The sequence below is a fragment of the Megachile rotundata genome, chromosome 7, assembly GCF_050947335.1.
Source record: "Megachile rotundata isolate GNS110a chromosome 7, iyMegRotu1, whole genome shotgun sequence".
Lineage (NCBI taxonomy): Eukaryota > Metazoa > Arthropoda > Insecta > Hymenoptera > Megachilidae > Megachile > Megachile rotundata.
This window is the reverse complement of record NC_134989.1, coordinates 11,680,806-11,700,828: the sequence shown is the minus strand read 5'-3', so window position 1 is coordinate 11,700,828 and position 20,023 is coordinate 11,680,806. Positions and strand designations below refer to the sequence as shown.

Below are 20,023 nucleotides of genomic sequence, written 5' to 3'. Positions count from 1 at the left end.
GTACAAGATCGACGTGTGACAATATATGACAAGTATGTAGAAAATCGACGTGTGACAATATATGACAAGTATCTACAAGATCGACGTGTGACAATATGATAAGTATATAGACAATCGACGTGTGACAATATGATAAGTATGTAGAAAATCGACGTGTGATAATATATGATAAGTATGTAGAAGATCGACATGTGACAAAATATCGTAAATAGAAATTCGATACATAGCAATATATGGCGAATGAAAAATTCAACGCGTGGCAATATATGGGGAGTACAAATTCAACGCGTGGTAATATATGACGAGTGGAAATTAGGCGCGTGGCAATATATGACGAGTGGAAATTCGACACATGGCAATATATGGCGAGTGAAAATTCGATACATTGCAATATACGGCGAATGAAAAATTCAACGCGTGGCAATATATAACGAGTACAAATTCAACGCGTGGCAATATATGACGAGTGGAAATTAGACGCGTTGGGACATATTGCGCGTGGAAATTAGACGCGTGGCGATATATGACGAGTCAAAATTCATCGCGTGGCGATATACGACGAATGGAAATTCGACGCGTGGTAATATATGGCGAGTCAAATATTCAACGCGTGGCAATATATGGCGAGTACAAATTCAATGCGTTGCAATATATGACGAGTGGAAATTCGACACGTGGCAATATATGGGGAGTGAAAAATTCAACCCATGGCAATATATGGCGAGTGAAAATTCGACACGTGGCAATATATGGCGAATGAAAAATTCAACGCGTGGCAATATATAACGAGTACAAATTCAACGCGTGGCAATATATGACGAGTGGAAATTAGACGCGTGGCGATATATGACGAGTGGAAATTAGACGCGTGGCGATTTATGACGAGTGAAAATTAGACGCGTGGCGATATATGACGAGTGGAAATTCGACGCGTGGTAATATATGGCGAGTGAAAAATACAATGCGTGGCAATATATGGCGAGTAAAATTCAACGCGTTGCAATATATGACGAGTGGAAATTCGACACGTGGCAATATATGGGGAGTGAAAAATTCAACGCGTGGCAATATATGGCGAGTGAAAATTCGACACGTGGCAATATATGGCGAGTGAAAAATTCAACGCGTGGCAATATATGGCGAGTACAAATTCAACGCGTGGCAATATATGACGAGTGGAAATTAGACGCGTGGCGATTTATGACGAGTGAAAATTAGACGCGTGGCGATATATGACAAGTGGAAATTTGACGCGTGGTAATATATGGCGAGTGAAAAATTCAATGCGTGGCAATATATGGCGAGTAAAATTCAACGCGTTGCAATATATGACGAGTGGAAATTCGACACGTGGCAATATATGGGGAGTGAAAAATGCAACGCGTGGCAATATATGACAAGTATAAATTCGACGCGTGGCAATATATGGCGAGTGAAAATTCGACGCACGGCAATATATGACGAGTGAAAATTCGACGCACTGCAATATAATACGAGTAGAAATTTAACCCGTAGCAATGTATGCTGAGCGAATATTCAACGTATTGCAATATATGGCGAGTGAAAATAGAATAATTGAACTTCGAACGGCAATATATGACGAATAAAAGTTTGATATATAGCAATTTATGACAAGTGGCGATACATAACGCAATGCAACATAAAATATAGCCATGCACGACAGTACTGTTAAGTCCATAAGAATGCAGCAATATAACGAAAGTCTAACATGTCAGGAGAATGAGAGAAACTAGATATATATTGTATAATAATTTTAATTAGTTTGCAACACCCGACAGAACCAAAAGAAAAATTCTCGTTGAAGATTTGTAGCGCCTAGTCAACTACTTGAATTTACGTTAAATGCAGAATCCAGTAGCGATAAGAGCCTAACTATGTTAAACCAGGCGATTATGAGTTTATGCGTTTATGAGGCATAGTTAGGAACTTACCACTATGTAGGTTACGGTGGATTATGCATTTAATGCAATTCAAATGGTTAACTAGACCATTAAGAAAGCTTTTCATACGAATTTCCCTATTATTTAGTTTAAAAGGTACATGCTATATTCATGTTAAAAAATTTCTGCAATCTCAAACCTTGCAGATTTTGGAGTCAATTCAAAAATCTGTTTAAAATCAATTTTATTTTGGAAATCAACGTTACATCATAATTGAATTGTGTTTCCATTTACCAGAATACTTCATACCGCAGGTTCAATAATTATTTAATCGAGTTATTGATACATCGAGCAGTAATTACTTAAATATTGAATGAATGGTCGAATGGGTATGTTTATATAATATTAAAAACATATAACGGGTGTTATATTTAGAAAGAAATGTAAAGTACGTATGGTAATTTTTGAGATTTTAAAATTTCCAAATTTAAAAGGTTTTATAATTTTCGAAGGTGTCCGTCATTGTACAAAGTATATCTATCGTGTAATTAATCAGTTGTACACTGCATTTAATCCACGTATTAAGCGATTTACGTTTTCCATTAAAAACGAATTTTCTACGTCAGGTGGAGAACGTTATTTCCCTAACTGGGTCAAAATAGCTCTGTACCCGCAACGATAAGGTTAAAGCCAGCCCATGTTAAGGTCTCAGCTGATTTGCACACCACGAATTATCCCATGTCTCATGGATTTAGTCAAATTCTTTTCCCAGGTGGATCCCGGCTGTTTGCCCAGCCAGGGAATAGATATTCCCTTCTTAATCTACGATGTTTTACGGTGTAATCTGCACGATGTGATTCTAGCCGGAACGGTGTTTGCCGAAGGAAATTCCGAAAATCAACAGAAGATAATTAATTAGCCCGAAGCAGAAATAGCTGGGTGAGAGTGGCTACGCCTCGCGACAGATCCGTAGCGCGAATAAATTCATTATCCTTCGGACGTAGGTATGTCGTGCATACGAAAAATATTTTACGTAAAATCTACACGGGACATTTCGTTTCCAAGAAATTCCCGACAGGTGTCGGACAATTTTTAATGAGATTCTGCTGGGAGTTATTTAAAAAAATATCTCCATCTATTTAGGAATTACGTACACGTTACGAACATGTCCGGAATTATTTCGTTAAATTCCACGAATTGAGCTTTTATGCGCGCGTTACGATGAAAGCAATTAAAAATCCTCGACAGTGTGATGTCGCACGAATGACAGATCGAGTAACAATTGAAAAATTCAAACTACGCAGAACGGTTAACGTAGTTAATAACAATTCATCGTCAATGAAGGATCGTGTTAATTAATATTCTGTTAAGCAATCTCCGAACATGAATTTCTACCATTTACTGTATTTCGTAATCAACACCGACAATGTAATTCATCGATTGATGAGAATTCATGCCGTTTATTCGCTGAATGTACTATGTTAATGTTCATTAAATGTTTTGTCGGAATCAGCTGTTTGCTGGTTAATTACGATGTATGTGCTTGGGAAGTTGAGTAATTGTTTTGAACGAGACGAAAATTAAAAATTATTCGAAATTCAAGATTAAAACGAAGTTAAAATTGGTTAAAATTATTCAGTGAAATGTATGATGATTTAAAGAGAATTACAAACAATGAAAAGAATTAAAACAAAATTACCAACAATCAAAGTAATTGAAACAGGTAAAAGAAAATTACAAACAATTTCAATAAATAAAACAAGTAAAACAAAATTATAAATGATCAAAATAAATCAAACAATTAAAACAAAATTATGAATGATCAAAATAATTCAAACAAGAAAAATAAAATTATAAATGATCAAAATAAAACAAACAATTAAAACAAAATTATAAATGATCAAAATAATTAAAACAAAAAAAAAAAAACAAAATTATAAATGATCAAAATAATCCAAACAATTAAAACAAAATTATGAATGATCAAAATAATTCAAGCAATTAAAACAAAATTATAAATGATCAAAATAAAACAAACAATTAAAACAAAATTATAAATGATCAAAATAAAACAAAAAATTAAAACTAAATTATAAATGATCAAAATAATTGAAACAAGTAAAACAAAATTATAAATGATCAAAATAAAACAAACAATTAAAACAAAATTATAAATGATCAAAATAAAACAAAAAATTAAAACTAAATTATAAATGATCAAAATAATTGAAACAAGTAAAACAAAATTATAAATGATCAAAATAATTAAAACAAGAAAAATAAAATTATAAATAATCAAAATAATTAAAATAAGAAAAACAAAATTATAGATGATCAGAATAATTAAAACAATTAAAACAAAATTACAAACAACCACAGTAATTAAAACAATCAAAACAAAATTACGAACAACTAAAATTACAAACAAAATTAAAAAGCTATTCTAAAATTCCCAACTTCAAGATCTGATCATTTTAAAACCTAAAAACCTAGAAGTTTAAAAATCTAGAAATTTAAAAAATATAGAAACAATACCAAATATTTTTGCACCCAAATTAAAAAATAAAAAAAATATCCAACGATCAAATTAAAAAATGAATTACCCAAAAATAATATTCCAGTCACAAAAATATAAAGAGGTCCCCATTCGCGAAGCAAACAATTCGTGAAAAACGCGCATTCCAAGACGGTGAGTCTTGAGAATTGAAAAAGGAACGCCGGGAGCGAAAAATCACAGTAATGCACGCCTCAAATATTTTCCAAAAGAAGAATAAGCAGGGTAAAAATACGCGTGTCAAGTTGTGCGCGGAAGCAGCAGTTCTCGCGGATATCGCGTTTCCATTTTCACGCCGGCGTTTCGCCGTCGGCAATTCCGTGGAAATTCACCGGCGAAAAATTCCACGGTCCTACGCGTTGCAAATTTCCTTTCGAGAACCGGAAACGGATCACGAGCCGTTTGACGCGAAAAACAATTCCCGTCGACGAATCGAAGATATTTTCGATCGCGCAAAGGGGTGACACGTAGCACCAACAGGGGTTGAGGCTGGTCGATTGAAAAGGCGGATATCGTACGTCAACGGGCTTGCAAACAATTTTCCGACAAATCGTTCCCGTGAATTTCTCTTGCAATTCTTCTCTAACGTTTCATTACATTTTTTTCGCTTATTGTTTGCTACGTAGAAATTAAATTTTAAAATTGTAACAGAAATTTCTTTGTCGAACAGTATCAAGTTTTCAATGTATAAGATGTACGGGGCGCCTGACATCACGTGACTGGACATCATGTGACCCCCCTCGCGCGCTCAATTCAAATGTACAGTATGACTCCGGACTTCTTTTGGTTAGCTAGTATTTTGTAAATTTCATGAAATTTTATCGTAAGGAAGCAAATATCGTACTTTATTATATTAATATTTGAATGGATAATTATAATCGAAAGTATGATTAAAGCGTTAATGCTTTTCCCGTTCATTGTGCTATCATTGTAGTATTCTATTCATCGTACATAAATCATTATAATAACAAAATGTGGAGGTAGAACGCGGTCCGGCAAAGAATTTCCGCGACAATGGAAGAGAATATAAGGAAGAAGGATCGCCGAAGAGATCCGAAGATTAACGAGATTCAGAAACGGAATCCGTTGAAGCGGCCGAATAAAATAATTGAGCAAAAAAGGGAGGATATTTTCGCGCGGAAAAGCTCGCAAATAACGCGGGCAAGCAATGTCCCGGCAGTGTACATATTTTTTCCACCGCGACCGAGTTTCTTACAGCCCCGATACACGCGAAATGCGCACGTAGGTTAGGTGCATGAATGTGTGCGGGGTTATTCGCGCGAGCAGCTTCGTGCTCGTTAAAATATTGCCGTGTTTCGGACGTAAAAACGCCACCGAAACTAACTCCTGTCCGCGTTAGAATATAAAAACCGGCTACGGAACGTGAATAGAGAACTCCGACGGGTACGATAGACTGTGAAAGGTACTTCTCGCCTGGTGTTTAATTAAATGAAGTAAAAAAGGATGGCTGCTAATGATTATGATGTGGATAGTTCGCGAACTTTAACGAATAAAAACGAAATTTTATACGGTAGCAATATGTTTCGTATAAAGGTTATAGCCGTGGTATTAAATTTAATTTTACGACACGTTGCGATACGATCCGTTGTAATGTTTGATCGCGCGACACGCGAGGATACTGTTAATTGCAATTATAGTTACGAGGGGGAAACATTACGACGTATTACAGGTATCACGTGTGGCTGTTACAATGTGATGAAATTGTAATGCGCTGTTAGTGATGAGCTATGATCACAGCGCGTTAAAGTTACAACGCGTTACAACTACGAAGCATAACGATAATAACACGACACCGTTACAGCGCTGATCGTTACAACGCATCGAAGTAACAAGTTCAAATCCGAATGTGTCATAATAACAGCTCGTAGAAATTATAGCGCGTCATAATTGCAATTTGAGAAAATTACAACGCAATCACATGACAACGCGTCACAATTACACAGCGTTGTAATCAGAGTGCATGAAACTTACAACGCGTAAAAATCACAGCGCATCGAAATTACAACGCGTTACAATTACGAAGCGTTGAAATCGCAGCGCATCGAAGTTACAACGCGTCATAATTACAACGCGTTGAAATCACAGCGCATCGAAGTCACAACGCGTCAAAATAACAGCGCATTGAAGTTACAGCGCGTCACAATTTCAAAGCGTTGACATAACAGCGCTCCATAATTGCAACGTATTTAAATCACAGCGCATCGAAGTCACAACGCGCTAAAATAGCAGCGCATCGAAATTACAGCGCGTCTCGGTTATAAAGCGTTGAAATAACAACGCATCGAAGTCACAACGCGTCAAAATGACAGCGCATCGAAGTTACAGCGCGTCACAATTACGAAGCGTTGAAATCACAGCGCATGGAAGTCACGACGCGTCAAAATAACAGCGCGTCGAAGTTACAACGCGTTATAATTGCAAAGCATTGAAATCACAGCGCATCATAATTACAACGCGTTGAAATCACAGCGCATCGAAGTCACAACGCGTCAAAATAACAACGCTTCGAAATTACAGCGCGTTACCATTACGAAGCGTTGAAATCACAACGCATCGAAGTTACAGCGCGTCATAATTGCTACGCGTCGAAATCACAGCGCATCGAAGTCACAGCGCGTCAAAATAACAGCGCAACGAAATTACATCGCCTTACAATTACGAAGCGTTGAAATCACAGCGCATGGAAGTCACGACGCGTCATAATCACAACGCATCGAAGTTACAGCGCGTCACAATGACAAAGTAACGATTAATTTCTTATACACGTACCGTATACCCAATAAAAATAGAGACATAAACCCCGTGTCCGATAAAAAGAAATTTGAAATTCTTTCAGCTCCGTCACTATCAATGCCAAGCAGCGATATTGTATTGAACTTTAGCGATACAATAAGTTGCGAAGTCAACAAGTTAAACTAAAAACAATTTCGATAAACCGGTATCTTCTCCCGTGACCCAGATACTAAATAACAACGAAGTAGGGCAACGTTTGCAATTTTAAAGAGGCAAGTTACGATTTAAAGTAAAAAATTCAGCATGAACTGCGGGACGATCGATGGATTCGACAGAGTATACAATTTGCAATGGATGAAAGTCTGAAAGCGGATCCATATTTCCTCGCAAAATGTTTTCCACGTGTTTTGAGCCGCAACTTCTACGTTCCCCTTCGATAAAACTTTTAATAAGTTCTCCTACCGATGTAAATATATATACACATCGGTGAATCCCTAAGGGAATTGGCAATGTTTCCTCCATTATGTTATTTATACACTGTTCGCTATTGTTGAAATTTATACGTCCGTTCTCTTTTTTGCCGAACTTTCTCTAACTTTCATCCATTCAATCTGACTTTTAAAAACAACTTCCCTAATAAATATTAACAATGTAATTTTCCCAAGTTTTATTTCGACGACATATTCCGCGTCTCGATTATCGCGACAAAAATAGGAGATTATAGTTTTAAAGAGAGGCAAGGCTGATATAAAAGATTCAGTGTTACGATCGATCGATTGGGAATCTAACAATAAAGAATAGAAATAGTACGAAGGACTCGAAATGAATCGATAAGCGAATGAAACGTTAAAGAATTAATATATGAAAATGAAGTCCAAAAAAGATCAGACTTATTAAAGATTGTTCTTATTAAAAGTACAAAGAACTCACGGTAAGTAGATTACGCCGAAAACTGTCAGACGAATCGGAAACTCGAAAGGCACTCACCTGAAACACAAAATTAAAGGAAGTCGTCAATTGTTAGTCAAGAAATCCCTTCCGACTATTCTTTCCAGCAACTTATTAAAGAAACTTAAGGGGTCTTCGTTAACCAGCGAAATCCCAACGTGCTAATTACGTAGCGCGCCTTCCAATGACACTTCGCCAACTAATTACATCCGAACGCTTTAAGAAGATAATGAATTCCCAAAACGTGCGAAACTTTCGCGGGCAAATCTTGCCCGTAATTTACACTGGATTCTCTCAACTTATTTCGCCGGTCTTAAACCTTAATCCCTTCAATTATATTAACACGTTGGATGTCGTCCCTTGGGGTTCGCCAGTGAACGATATCTTTATTATTATGAATATTTTGTAGGAAGCTAATGTGAATTGGGAATGTTGACAGTTTTATGTAGTCATAACCAAAGTTATTGGTAAAGTTTTCAATGCGATTGGTGAATTACCACGCGTAGAATTACCACGCGTCGAAACACCATGCGTGGAGTTACCACGCGTTGAATTACTACGCATAGAATTACCACGCATGCAATTACTACGCATAGAATTACCACGCATGGAATTACTACGCGTAGAATTACCACGCGTGGAATTACCACGCGTAGAATTACCACGCGTCGAAACACCATGCATGGAGTTACCACGCGAGGAACTACTACGCATAGAATTACCACGCATGGAATTACTACGCGTAGAATTACCACGCGTGGAATTACTACGCGTAGAATTACCACGCGTGGAATTACTACGCGTGGAATTACCACGCGTGGAATTATCACGCGGCGAATTACCACGCGTCGAATTACCACGCGTGGAGTTACCACGCGTCGAAACACCATGCGTGGAGTTACCACGCGTCGAAACACCATGCGTGGAGTTACCACGCGTGGAATTACTACGCATAGAATTACCACGCGTGGAATTACCACGCGTCGAATTACCACGCGCCGAATTACCACGTGCCGAGTTACACACACTGTGAATTACCACGCGTGGAATTACTACGCGTCGACTTATTGGTCCATGTTTTTCTCTAATAATTGAAAAACAAAGCTTCAAACCCCATTTCTGCAAAGGGAAATCTTATTCAGAATCACGTCAGCTACTCGCCATTTGAGGGACCTACACTAAGTGTGAGACACCCTGTATAGACATCTTTATGAAAGTTCAAGCTTCAAATTGACATAGCGCAAGTGGTACTTCGTGATGGTTTTATGTCACGAAATTGTGTCAGACTATAACCATTCCAGAAACCGTGATCTACTGCTCAGTCATTTTGTGCTAAGTACATCAATAGTCCTTAATAATCAAGCTCCTAATAATCAAGTACTTCCATAAGAATCTTCAAACTATAATTGACACGTTACCTAATTTTAAAGTCATAAAATCTTCATACTTCACGATCCTCATATATTCGCTTGATACGTAATGCAGCTCGCAACCATACATCGAAATCAACCCCCTACACCCGACGAAATGTGACAGCCCGGAATCGCCATTTGTTACAGGAAGCGTCGGTCGCGGTACAGCAAAAGGTAAAAACGGAACGAGTGCATAGAGTACGTGGCAAGAATCGCGGATGCGTAGCAGCAAGGAACAAACATCCGGAATTCATCGTGTTAAGGCGGTCCTTGGCCAGTTTCGAGGGCTAATGTGTTTACAGATCCGCCGATTGTAAACTAAACCACAACGAGGGAGTGTAGGGGTCTGCAGTTGCAGGTAGAATTCCCCTGTTGCACGTTACTAACGATACGCTCCGACAATAGCAATTCGCCACTGCTAAGCCCGGTGCCGTTCGAAATTCTTCATCGGGGGGCCGAGTGGATTCAACGGCGAAACCGATTCGACGCGTTGTTTCGCTGGTCCTCGTAAATCTACTTTACTGCGTAGCAGAACTGGATCTGCGACCGATGAAACGTTCTCGTGGCTTCTTTACGATGCCGAGAGGCAACGAGGATCGTTTACGCCCATTCATCGCTAGAAATCGGTATGTTGGTGACCATTTTGAAACTATTGTAGCGATGTATGGGATGTTCTTTTTGGTTGTGGGAATTCGGAAAAGAGTGATGGAGGAGTTTGGTATTTCTGGAGTTCTAAATTTTATTATCGTATTATATCGCCACGTGTTCGAGTACTGCCCAGTAAATTACTACGAATTGTACTACTATGCATTGAATTTCCACGCGTTGCATTTCTATCGCCTTGTGTTATATCGCCACGCGTTTTCGAATTCTCAAATTTCTACGTCCCTAAATTTCCAAATTCGAAAAATTGAATTTAGATCCATCGCTAGATTAAAAAAGAATAATGCGTCACACCATTATTCTACATAATTCTAAAATAAATTCAGAGATTCAGAAAAAAATTTGTAGAAATAAAAGGTAGTAACCAAGCAAGTATTATTCATGGAATTAAATATACGTAACAGTAATCAATGCAATGAATGTAAAATGAGGGAATTTGTATTGTTGCCGATGTAATCCTCTCGAGAACGCAACGAAGGAAATGGAAGATCTTGGTGTCATGTAATATGCAAAATCCTTCCACGTCGCTACATATACAGGAATGTAGGCCAACGATATGTCTGCTCCTTTTTCTCTATGCTGTAAAATACGTTGAATCCTTGTCCACGTTCAGGGCACAACAATAGGGATGCGGCACGTTCGCAAAAGTGCATCGCTCGTACGTGTACAATGCAATTTCTCTGTATACGTGAATACGAGACGCAAGACGAATTGTACTGAGGACTCTTTACAATTCGCACTCGGTATAATTCTTTAGTGTATCTAGATCAATATGCAATATCACAGACGTTAACTACTGTAACCTGTACATGTTTATATTATGATAACAAAGTTCTAAAGTAAACTACGAAATACGGCTGAATAATGTTATGAAAATGGACGATGATAAATACGTTCGTGAAATAACAACGCGTAACAAATGCGGCACACCGGGTGGTAATAATTCCATGCGTGGTAATTCTACGCGTAGTAATTCCACGCGTGGTAATTCCACGCGTGCTAATTCTACGCGTAGTAATTCCATGCGTGGTAATTCTATGCGTAGTAATTCCACGCGTGGTAATTCCACGCATGGTGTTTCAACGCGTGGTAATTCTACGCGTGGTAATTCCACGCGTGGTAATTCCATGCGTAGTAATTCCATGCGTGGTAATTCTACGCGTAGTAATTCCATGCGTGGTAATTCCACGCGTAGTAATTCCATGCGTGGTAACTCCATGCATGGTGTTTCGACGCGTGGTAATTCTACGCGTGGTAATTCCACGCGTTGTAATTCCACGCGTGGTAATTCTATGCGTAGTAATTCCACGCGTGGTAATTCCACGGGTGGTAATTCCACGCGTAGTAATTCCATGCGTGGTAATTCTACGCGTAGTAATTCCATGCGTGGTAATTCTATGCGTAGTAATTCCACGCGTGGTAACTCCATGCATGGTGTTTCGACGCGTGGTAATTCTACGCGTGGTAATTCCACGCGTAGTAATTCCATGCGTGGTAATTCTACGCGTAGTAATTCCACGCGTGGTAATTCCACGCGTAGTAATTCCACGCGTAGTAATTCCATGCGTGGTAATTCTACGCGTAGTAATTCCATGCGTGGTAATTCTACGCGTAGTAATTCCATGCGTGGTAATTCTATGCGTAGTAATTCCACGCGTGGGAACTCCACGCATGGTGTTTCGACGCGTGGTAATTCCACGCGTTGTAACTCCACGCATGGTGATACAGTATACTAAAAAAAAAAATAATGCCACGATGACGTAAATATATCATAATTCAAATTATCCAAAAATTTTAAAGATTTGCAAAAATAATTTATTTCGTTTTTGATACAATTTCCGTGAACATGTCAGTGCACCGTTGCTCACATTTCAGGAAGAGTATCTTCGACAGGAAATTCTTTTTTCTAAAACGCGTTACAGACAACTTGGTGCAAGCTCGAAGAAGCTGGAACTTGCTGGCGGAAAAGCGATCCGTACGCGAGTCACGAAACTCTCTCGGAGCGAAACAATTGGAATTACTAGGGTGCAATTGTACATTGTTGGCAGAAACACCCTGTACATTCTTCGTGAGCTTTAAATGCAGTGCAATGCGGCGTTTCGATTTTCGTCTATTTTACGCGGCTACATTGTTCCGCGGCGGCTTTTCTTTCCGAAAGACAACAGTTTTATTTTAATTATTCATTTGTTACTTTGCAATTCTGTATGAACGTTGCGTAACAACGAATAATAAAAATACCGTATAGACTCATGTTTTTTAACGAGAAGTCCGCGTTAAAACAAACATGGAATATATTTATGGTTTCCGTGATTTCTTTCAAAGTATTTATTGCTTTTAAAAGAGTTATTATTAAAAGAGTGGGACAGGACAAAAGTTACCAAAAATATAAATATCGGTATCGTGTTACGTTTCGATCGCGAGTTAAAATATTGTAAAATTATACCTGCGGTATTTCCATAAATTTCGAATAACACACATCGGAAATCATCCAGGAAATATTAAAATGGAATGTTTGTATTATTTTACAAATTAAAATTGACGAACGAAATCAAACAATTTAGATTCACAACGGGGATAAACGTTACGATTTATCCGTTGTACGATATTAAGAATGTGAAACATGAAATCCTGTGATTTACTCGAATATTAACCGGGACTATTTATGTTTCAGCATTTTTTACAATCTTGTTTTTTTATCCCCGCAATGTTACACCCTCGTAGATTATTCCTATAATTTATGCGACCTCAATTATTCGTACGATTACAGTCATGCGATCTTTTCATCTTTCAAAACGAACCGAATTCTGGCCAGTAAATTTATGAACGGTTTTAACTAACGTATACGTATAAATATATATAAATAGAACAAATACATAAAACACGAAACTGGGAGAAAACTAATTCACTCGCATCGTTCTGCTTGCAAAATAAGTTTCTCCAATCTCATACGTTTATCTGTTTTATTTTTAACCGGGGAATACGTATAAGGTATACGTATATTTTACGTTGTTGCGGTGCTTTCATTGCAACTTTTTCTCTTTCCGTATGGTTTATCACGTAGGGAAAATTAAGCATTTACGCAATATGAAATAATTCTGAAATTGTAATAATTTCTTCTTTTAATTTTATGGTTGTTCAATTATTTCACTTTTTTACATTATTCGATTCTCCGATACTTTAATTATAATACTTAGTTTTTCGATATCTCGATTCGTCGATTACTCGATTCTTCGATATCTCGATTCATCGATTACTCGATTCTTCGATATCTCGATTCGTCGATTACTCGAATGTCCGATATCTCGATTCGTCGATTACTCGAATGTTCGATATCTCGATTCGTCGATTACTCGATTGTTGGATATCTCGATTCGTCGATTACTCGATTCTTCAATATCTCGATTCGTCGATTACTCGAATGTTCGATATCTCGATTCGTTGATTACTCGATTCGTCGATTACTCGATTCTTCGATATCTCGATTCGTCGATTACTCGAATGTTGGATATCTCGATTCGTTGATTACTTGATCCTTCGATATCTCAACTCGTAGATTACTCGACTATTCAATATCTCGATTCGTCTATTACTCGATTGTTTGATATCTTGATTTGTCGATTCTTCGACTCTTTTCAAACTTTCAAGTTCCCAATTTCTCATACATATAAATACATGCATGTAAAACCAACCTAATCATTCACAATAATTATATATAATCTTCTTTCAAGCAACTATTTTATATCGAACGAAAATTGTTCAATACTTCGATCCAAAGTTGCAACCAATACAGACACGGCTAGTAAACGAGAGAAAAAAATATGGGAGAAAGAAGATAAAGTATCGATTAGCGGATATTTGGAGGAACGCAAGTTGTTAATCAAAGAGCGATCAGATATTAAACGAATACGGGGATAAACAATATCGGATGTTCCGAGGCGAAAACAAAACGGAAAATTCTGCGATCCGTTCGTCATAAGCTTCGCTCGCTTTCAGTCATAATAGCGCCAATTACGAGCAATTCCGCGAATTTCGAGGCGCGTAACCGGGCAAAACTGATTAATGGAAACTGGTAGTAGCTGCGGTGTATCGATAACTTCACGCTGGATTTGTCGACGGGGACGAGTATCAATGTAAAAGCCGGCCTTTCCCGCTCGAAAACACGGTTTCGAATTACGGATACGCTAGCTGCCGCCCGGCCAAGCGTAAAAATTACACGCGTCCAATGAAAAGCGCTCTAATAAACGCGATTTCATGACGGGTAAAAGCAAATACACGAGGGCTTCGAATCGAATGAAAATCATTTGACTTTCCCGCGCTTCTTTTTTCAACCTCTCGTGTACTCGTTTTTCCAATGTTTAACACGGAAAAAAACACCGTGACCAACACGGTGAATCAAAGCTCGCGAGCTGTGTTTCCATCCTAAACGTGATTATGGTTCATTTACACTCAATTTGAGGAACTCTTGGATTTTTTACTTTTTCTGCTTTAATGCATTTCGGGGCTTATGTGCAGGATTTTCAGATTCAAAATGCTTATCATTATTATTATTAATGAATATTATTGAAAATTATTATTATTATTATATTGATGAATTATATTAAACTGATAAATTATGCAAACTTCATAAATTGTATCAAATTGATGAATTATTATCTCAACTTGATATATTGCATTAAGTTGATCTTTTACTATATTAACTTCATAAATTGTATCAAATTAATGAATTATTATTTCAACTTGATATATTGCATTAAGTTGATCAATTACTATATTAACTTTATAAATTGTATCAAATTAATCAATTATTATTTCAACTTGATATATTGCATTAAGTTGATCAATTACTATGTATATTAACTTCATAAATTGTATCAAATTAATGAATTATTATATCAACTTGATACATTGCATTAAGTTGATCAATTACTATATTAACTTTATAAATTGTATCAAATTAATGAATTATTATCTCAACTTGATATATTGCATTAAGTTGATCAATTACTATGTATATTAACTTCATAAATTGTATCAAATTAATGAATTATTATATCAACTTGATACATTGCATTAAGTTGATCAATTAATATATTAACTTCATAAATTGTATCAAATTGATGAATTATTATATCACCTTGATAAATTGCATTAAGTTGAACAATTATTATTTCAACTTGATAAATTGCATTAAATTGAACAATTATTATCTTCATTTGATAAATTGCATAAAGTTGAACAATTATTACTTCAACTTGACAAATTGCATTAAATTGAACAATTATTATCTCCATTTGATAAATTGAATAAAGTTGAACAATTATTACTTCAACTTGACAAATTGCATTAAATTGAACAATTATTATCTCCATTTGATAAATTGCATAAAGTTGAACAATTATTATTTCAACTTGACAAATTGCATTAAATTGAACAATTACTATCTCCATTTGATAAATTGCATTAAATTGAACAATTACTATCTCCATTTGATAAATTGCATAAAGTTGAACAATTATTACTTCAACTTGACAAATTGCATTAAATTGAACAATTATTATCTCCATTTGATAAATTGCATAAAGTTGAACAATTATTACTTCAACTTGACAAATTGCATTAAATTGAACAATTATTATCTTCATTTGATAAATTGCATAAAGTTGAACAATTATTATCTCCACTCGATAAATTGTATTAAACAGATGAATTATCATATTAAATTGCTAAACCATGTTAAACCAGTAAATCATGAAACTGCCATATCGGACTATAACAAAAATATTCAAATAAATTTTCTCTGAAAAATGTTAAGAAACAGGGAAAATTGAAAAATTTGTCGATACCCGTTTGACAAAATAAAAGATGCAGCGTTGTAAGGTCGAGAATAGCAACAAAGGGAAATATTTTGTTTGGAAAGCAGCTCGCAGGCAGTCTCGAAGGATACAGAGAGTCGATAAACGCGACCGGTGTCAGGCTGAATATGCGAAAGTTCGAGTGGAGTTTACGAAGGTGAGAGATAAATCGAAGGTAAAAGAGAAAGAAAAGAAAAAAATAGAATAAAGAAGACCACCCTCGAGACTGACGACAAGTCAGATGACAATTTCTCGTGGAGATATCCGGCGGGGTCCTTTGTGCGCGACGCCCTCGGAAAACAAGCGACCCTCTTCCTTCTTCCCGAAGAAGAACAGAAAGAACCACTCAACAAAACGAGCCAAAAGTTTTCCGAGTTGCTGCTAGCTCCAAGTTCCTCGCACGCGAAACGATATCTTTCCGGGACTCGTCTCGAAAGATATCGTTTGATTACCGTGATTCGAATGAAAAGTTTGTTAACCTGATTTTCGACGGAGGGGGGAAACGACGGAGGAAGCGGAAAAGTATCCAAGGAATTTCTCCGCGAGAGCGTAAAAACGCGTCGACTCTTGAGGTAAGAGAAATGTACGACGAGGAAAGTTGCTGAAGGGTGCTGTTTCGCTCCCCGGTGTAAATCTGCCTTTATGTCCGAGTGACAGACGTTCGGTCCACTTTTTTTGCTACCAAAATTGCAAATCGAGGATCCGATTTCGCTGACGTTGTCGTATTTGTGGGTTTCTTCCAGTCATCGAATTTTCAAGTTTCTACCAGATTTCCAGATCACGAGATGCGATTCCTGGATTTAAATTGTCTACGTTTACAAATTTCTTAACAGTGAAACTATCAAACCGCTCCACAAGTTTCTTATTATAAGATACACATTTTGTTAAACTATCTACGTCCACATTTTCGATCAGCAATAAATCGTCGGGTTTCCAAAATACCCCTGAAAATCTGAATGCACCCGTTTTATAGAGATTCGCGCGAAAGCAGCATAGAATGTTCAGTCGTAGTTTATAGCGCGAAATATCCAACGAGAAAAGTTGGCGATAATTCGTGGCCGTTGGCTACGTGTTACGGATATATCGGGTCGTCCTCCTCGCGCTTGCTCCTCCGTCGCGAAATGAAATTTCAGTGAAAAGTTGCTCCCGAGCGGTTCTTGCCGTGCTGACCTCCGGCTACAACGAGCCAGCCGGCCATTAAACTCATTGAAATACGAATTCGATCCTTCGAGATGCGCCTTCAGCTGTTGCATACGTGCGGAACACCAGAGTATTCCGCTTACGAGCCGTCGACGACGGAACGAGTTATGCACGTTCCGATCGGGGAATTTTGAAATTGCTCGCGTCTAGGGATTTTCAGTACACGAATTCGTAAATGTATTTAATTTTAAAGATATTTAGAATTTAGGATATTGGAATTTTGAGATAGAGAAATACTTAGTTTTGCGGCTTTGGAGTCTGGGGATTTGATATCTAGGGATTTTGAAATATTGGTGAGTTTAGTATCTAGGGATTTTGGGATATTGGTGAGTTCGGTATCTAGAGGTTTTCATATCTAGGAATGTTGGGAATATTAATGATTTCAATGTCTAGGGATTTCGAGGTACGTGTGGTTTCGGTATCTAGAGATTTTGGGATATTGGTGAGTTCGATATCTAGGGATTTCTAGATACCGATGATTTCGATATCTAGGGATTTTCGGGATATTTATTATTTCGATATTTAGGGTTTTTTGGGGTATTGATTATTTCGATATCTAGGGATTTTGGGATATTAATGGTTTCGATATCTAGGGATTTCTATATACTAATGACATCGGTGTCTAGAGATTTCCATGTCTAAGGAATTTGGGAATACTGATGATTTCGATATCTGGGGATTTCGAGTTATGTGCTATTTCGGTATCTAGGGATTTTGGGACATTGCTGACTTCAGTATCTAGGAATTTCTAGATACTGTTAGCATCTAGAAATTTTGATATCTAGGGATTTTTTCCACACTTAAGGATTTCGGAATATTCGTAGTTTTGGTGTCTAGGGACTTCGGAATATTGATAATTTCAATGTCTATGGATATTGATATATCGATGATTTCTATGTCTAGAAATCTAGAGATGTTAAAATCTGGGGATTTTTAAATCTAGAAATTTTTATAGTCTGGTGAAAAATTTAGGAACTTTGAAATGTCATGAGTTTTTGAAATCTAAGGAATTTGAGGTCTAAAAACTTGTGTATCCAGTAATTTCTTGATCCAAGTATTCAGAAGTTCAGGAATTTGGTAACATAGGAATTATTGAATCCAATAAACAATTTTGAAATTCTATTATTCTGAAACATATTAAGTTTGGAAACTTAAAAAGAAATTTAGAAATTTGCAAATTCGCGACTCTAGTGAAAATCGATAACATTATAACATATACTAAATCAATCTACCCTCACATATAACTCCAACTTAACATATATGTGTGCATAAGATAGTTGCACAAGTACATAAAGCACCATAACGTGTTAATAATTTCACAAAAATTTCCTTAAACTATTTTAAATTGCAGCGGCGAGATATAAAAGGCGGCAGGAGAAGAATGCGGTGCTCGTGAAAAAGCAGAGAACGTAGGAAGCATAGTGGGTTAGCCTGGAGGATCGTAAGGAAGAAGACAACACGAGACACACGAGACAAGTGGTCGATTACACGTTATTGCCGGTGCTTTCTGTGCTTCCGGCCGGTCGAATGCATCTGCATAAACACGATGTCGTTGCCGTGGTTCGGCCAGAAATTCCGACTCGGTTATTTTGCCAGGGAGTGGCGTGAGAGTATCGATTTTCCGCGCACGCCTCGCGAACAGCGAGCCATCGTGAACGGAAAACACTGGCTGGCATCGTGGAGAAATTAAAACTTGCCTTTCCACGGTTTTCTAATATCCTCCCTTTTATGTCGCTTTATTTCACCGATTCGAGCAAAATATTTCTTATCGATCAAATTTTCAATTTACACATTTATGTACACTTTTGTTAAATCGATACAATTATAGTTGCACAAAATATCATTGCATCAAGATTTGACGTGATGTAACACTGTGCTTCAAAGTCTGATTAACAGCTCTAACCCATCACTGTTCTTAACACAAAATGGCTGACGGTTCCAGCAAATCAATGATTGATTTTAATTGACTTTCGACGTAATTGCGCGACATGAAAGTATCAAAAATAGCATGTGACGTATCGATTAAAGCTCCAGGAATCACATCTGTAAAAAATTTTGGTTAATGTTCTTAATACAAAATGACGCTGTCGATTACAGCTGACTTTGATTTCAAATCTACTGTCATTTTTGCGAGATGTCGGATAGTATTTAAACACATCAATTTAAACCTTGAGAATAATTAGCGTACATAACCTCTTCGTGATTGTTCTCAGACACAAAATGGCGGACATCAACTATGAAAGAAATTGATTTTGATTGATTTAAAATATGATTTTATAGTATCAATCTAAAGCTTAATATAATTAAAATATGAACATAAATACTTCATAACTCTCAGTACAAAATGGCTGACAACCACAGAAAACAGTGATTCTGTCGCATGCCAGCGGAATAACTTCTAATCAAGTTATAAACGTTTCGAAGAAGAGAAATCCATCACAGAAAATGTCGAGGTCCAAAAGTTCCATAATTCAATAACAAGCGTTTTTCGAATGAAATTCGACGAAAGCTCGAAAACCTCGGTTCAATCATGGGAATCAGATTTGAACATTCGAAATTCTTTTTGATAGTTCTCTTATTTTTCAACGGATTTTCGGTCGGTCCTGTGTACTCGCGTTTGACCGTGCTTCGAATCTGTTTAAATTGGTCGAACGTAGCCAAACAGATTTTGTCGTACAAAAGCTTTCGAGTGACCATTCAATTCTATGTCGAATTAGATTTTTTATCACGGTTTCTATT

The 20,023-nt window shown here is 37.0% G+C and overlaps 1 protein-coding gene across 2 annotated transcripts in view; it reads right to left on the bottom strand.

The window, feature by feature from the left end:
* The window catches only part of Cow (Proteoglycan Cow), a 179,538-nt gene that overhangs the window by 131,176 nt on the left and 28,339 nt on the right, over window positions 1–20,023 (bottom strand). Inside the window, exon 2 of one of the 2 annotated variants that reach the window (XM_012284556.2) lies at window positions 8,140–8,196. The exons of the other annotated variant lie outside the window; for it this stretch is intronic. Within the exon in view, the coding sequence (XP_012139946.1) occupies window positions 8,140–8,196 (57 nt within the window). The remainder of the gene's footprint in view (window positions 1–8,139; window positions 8,197–20,023) is intronic. 2 annotated transcript variants of the gene reach the window in all.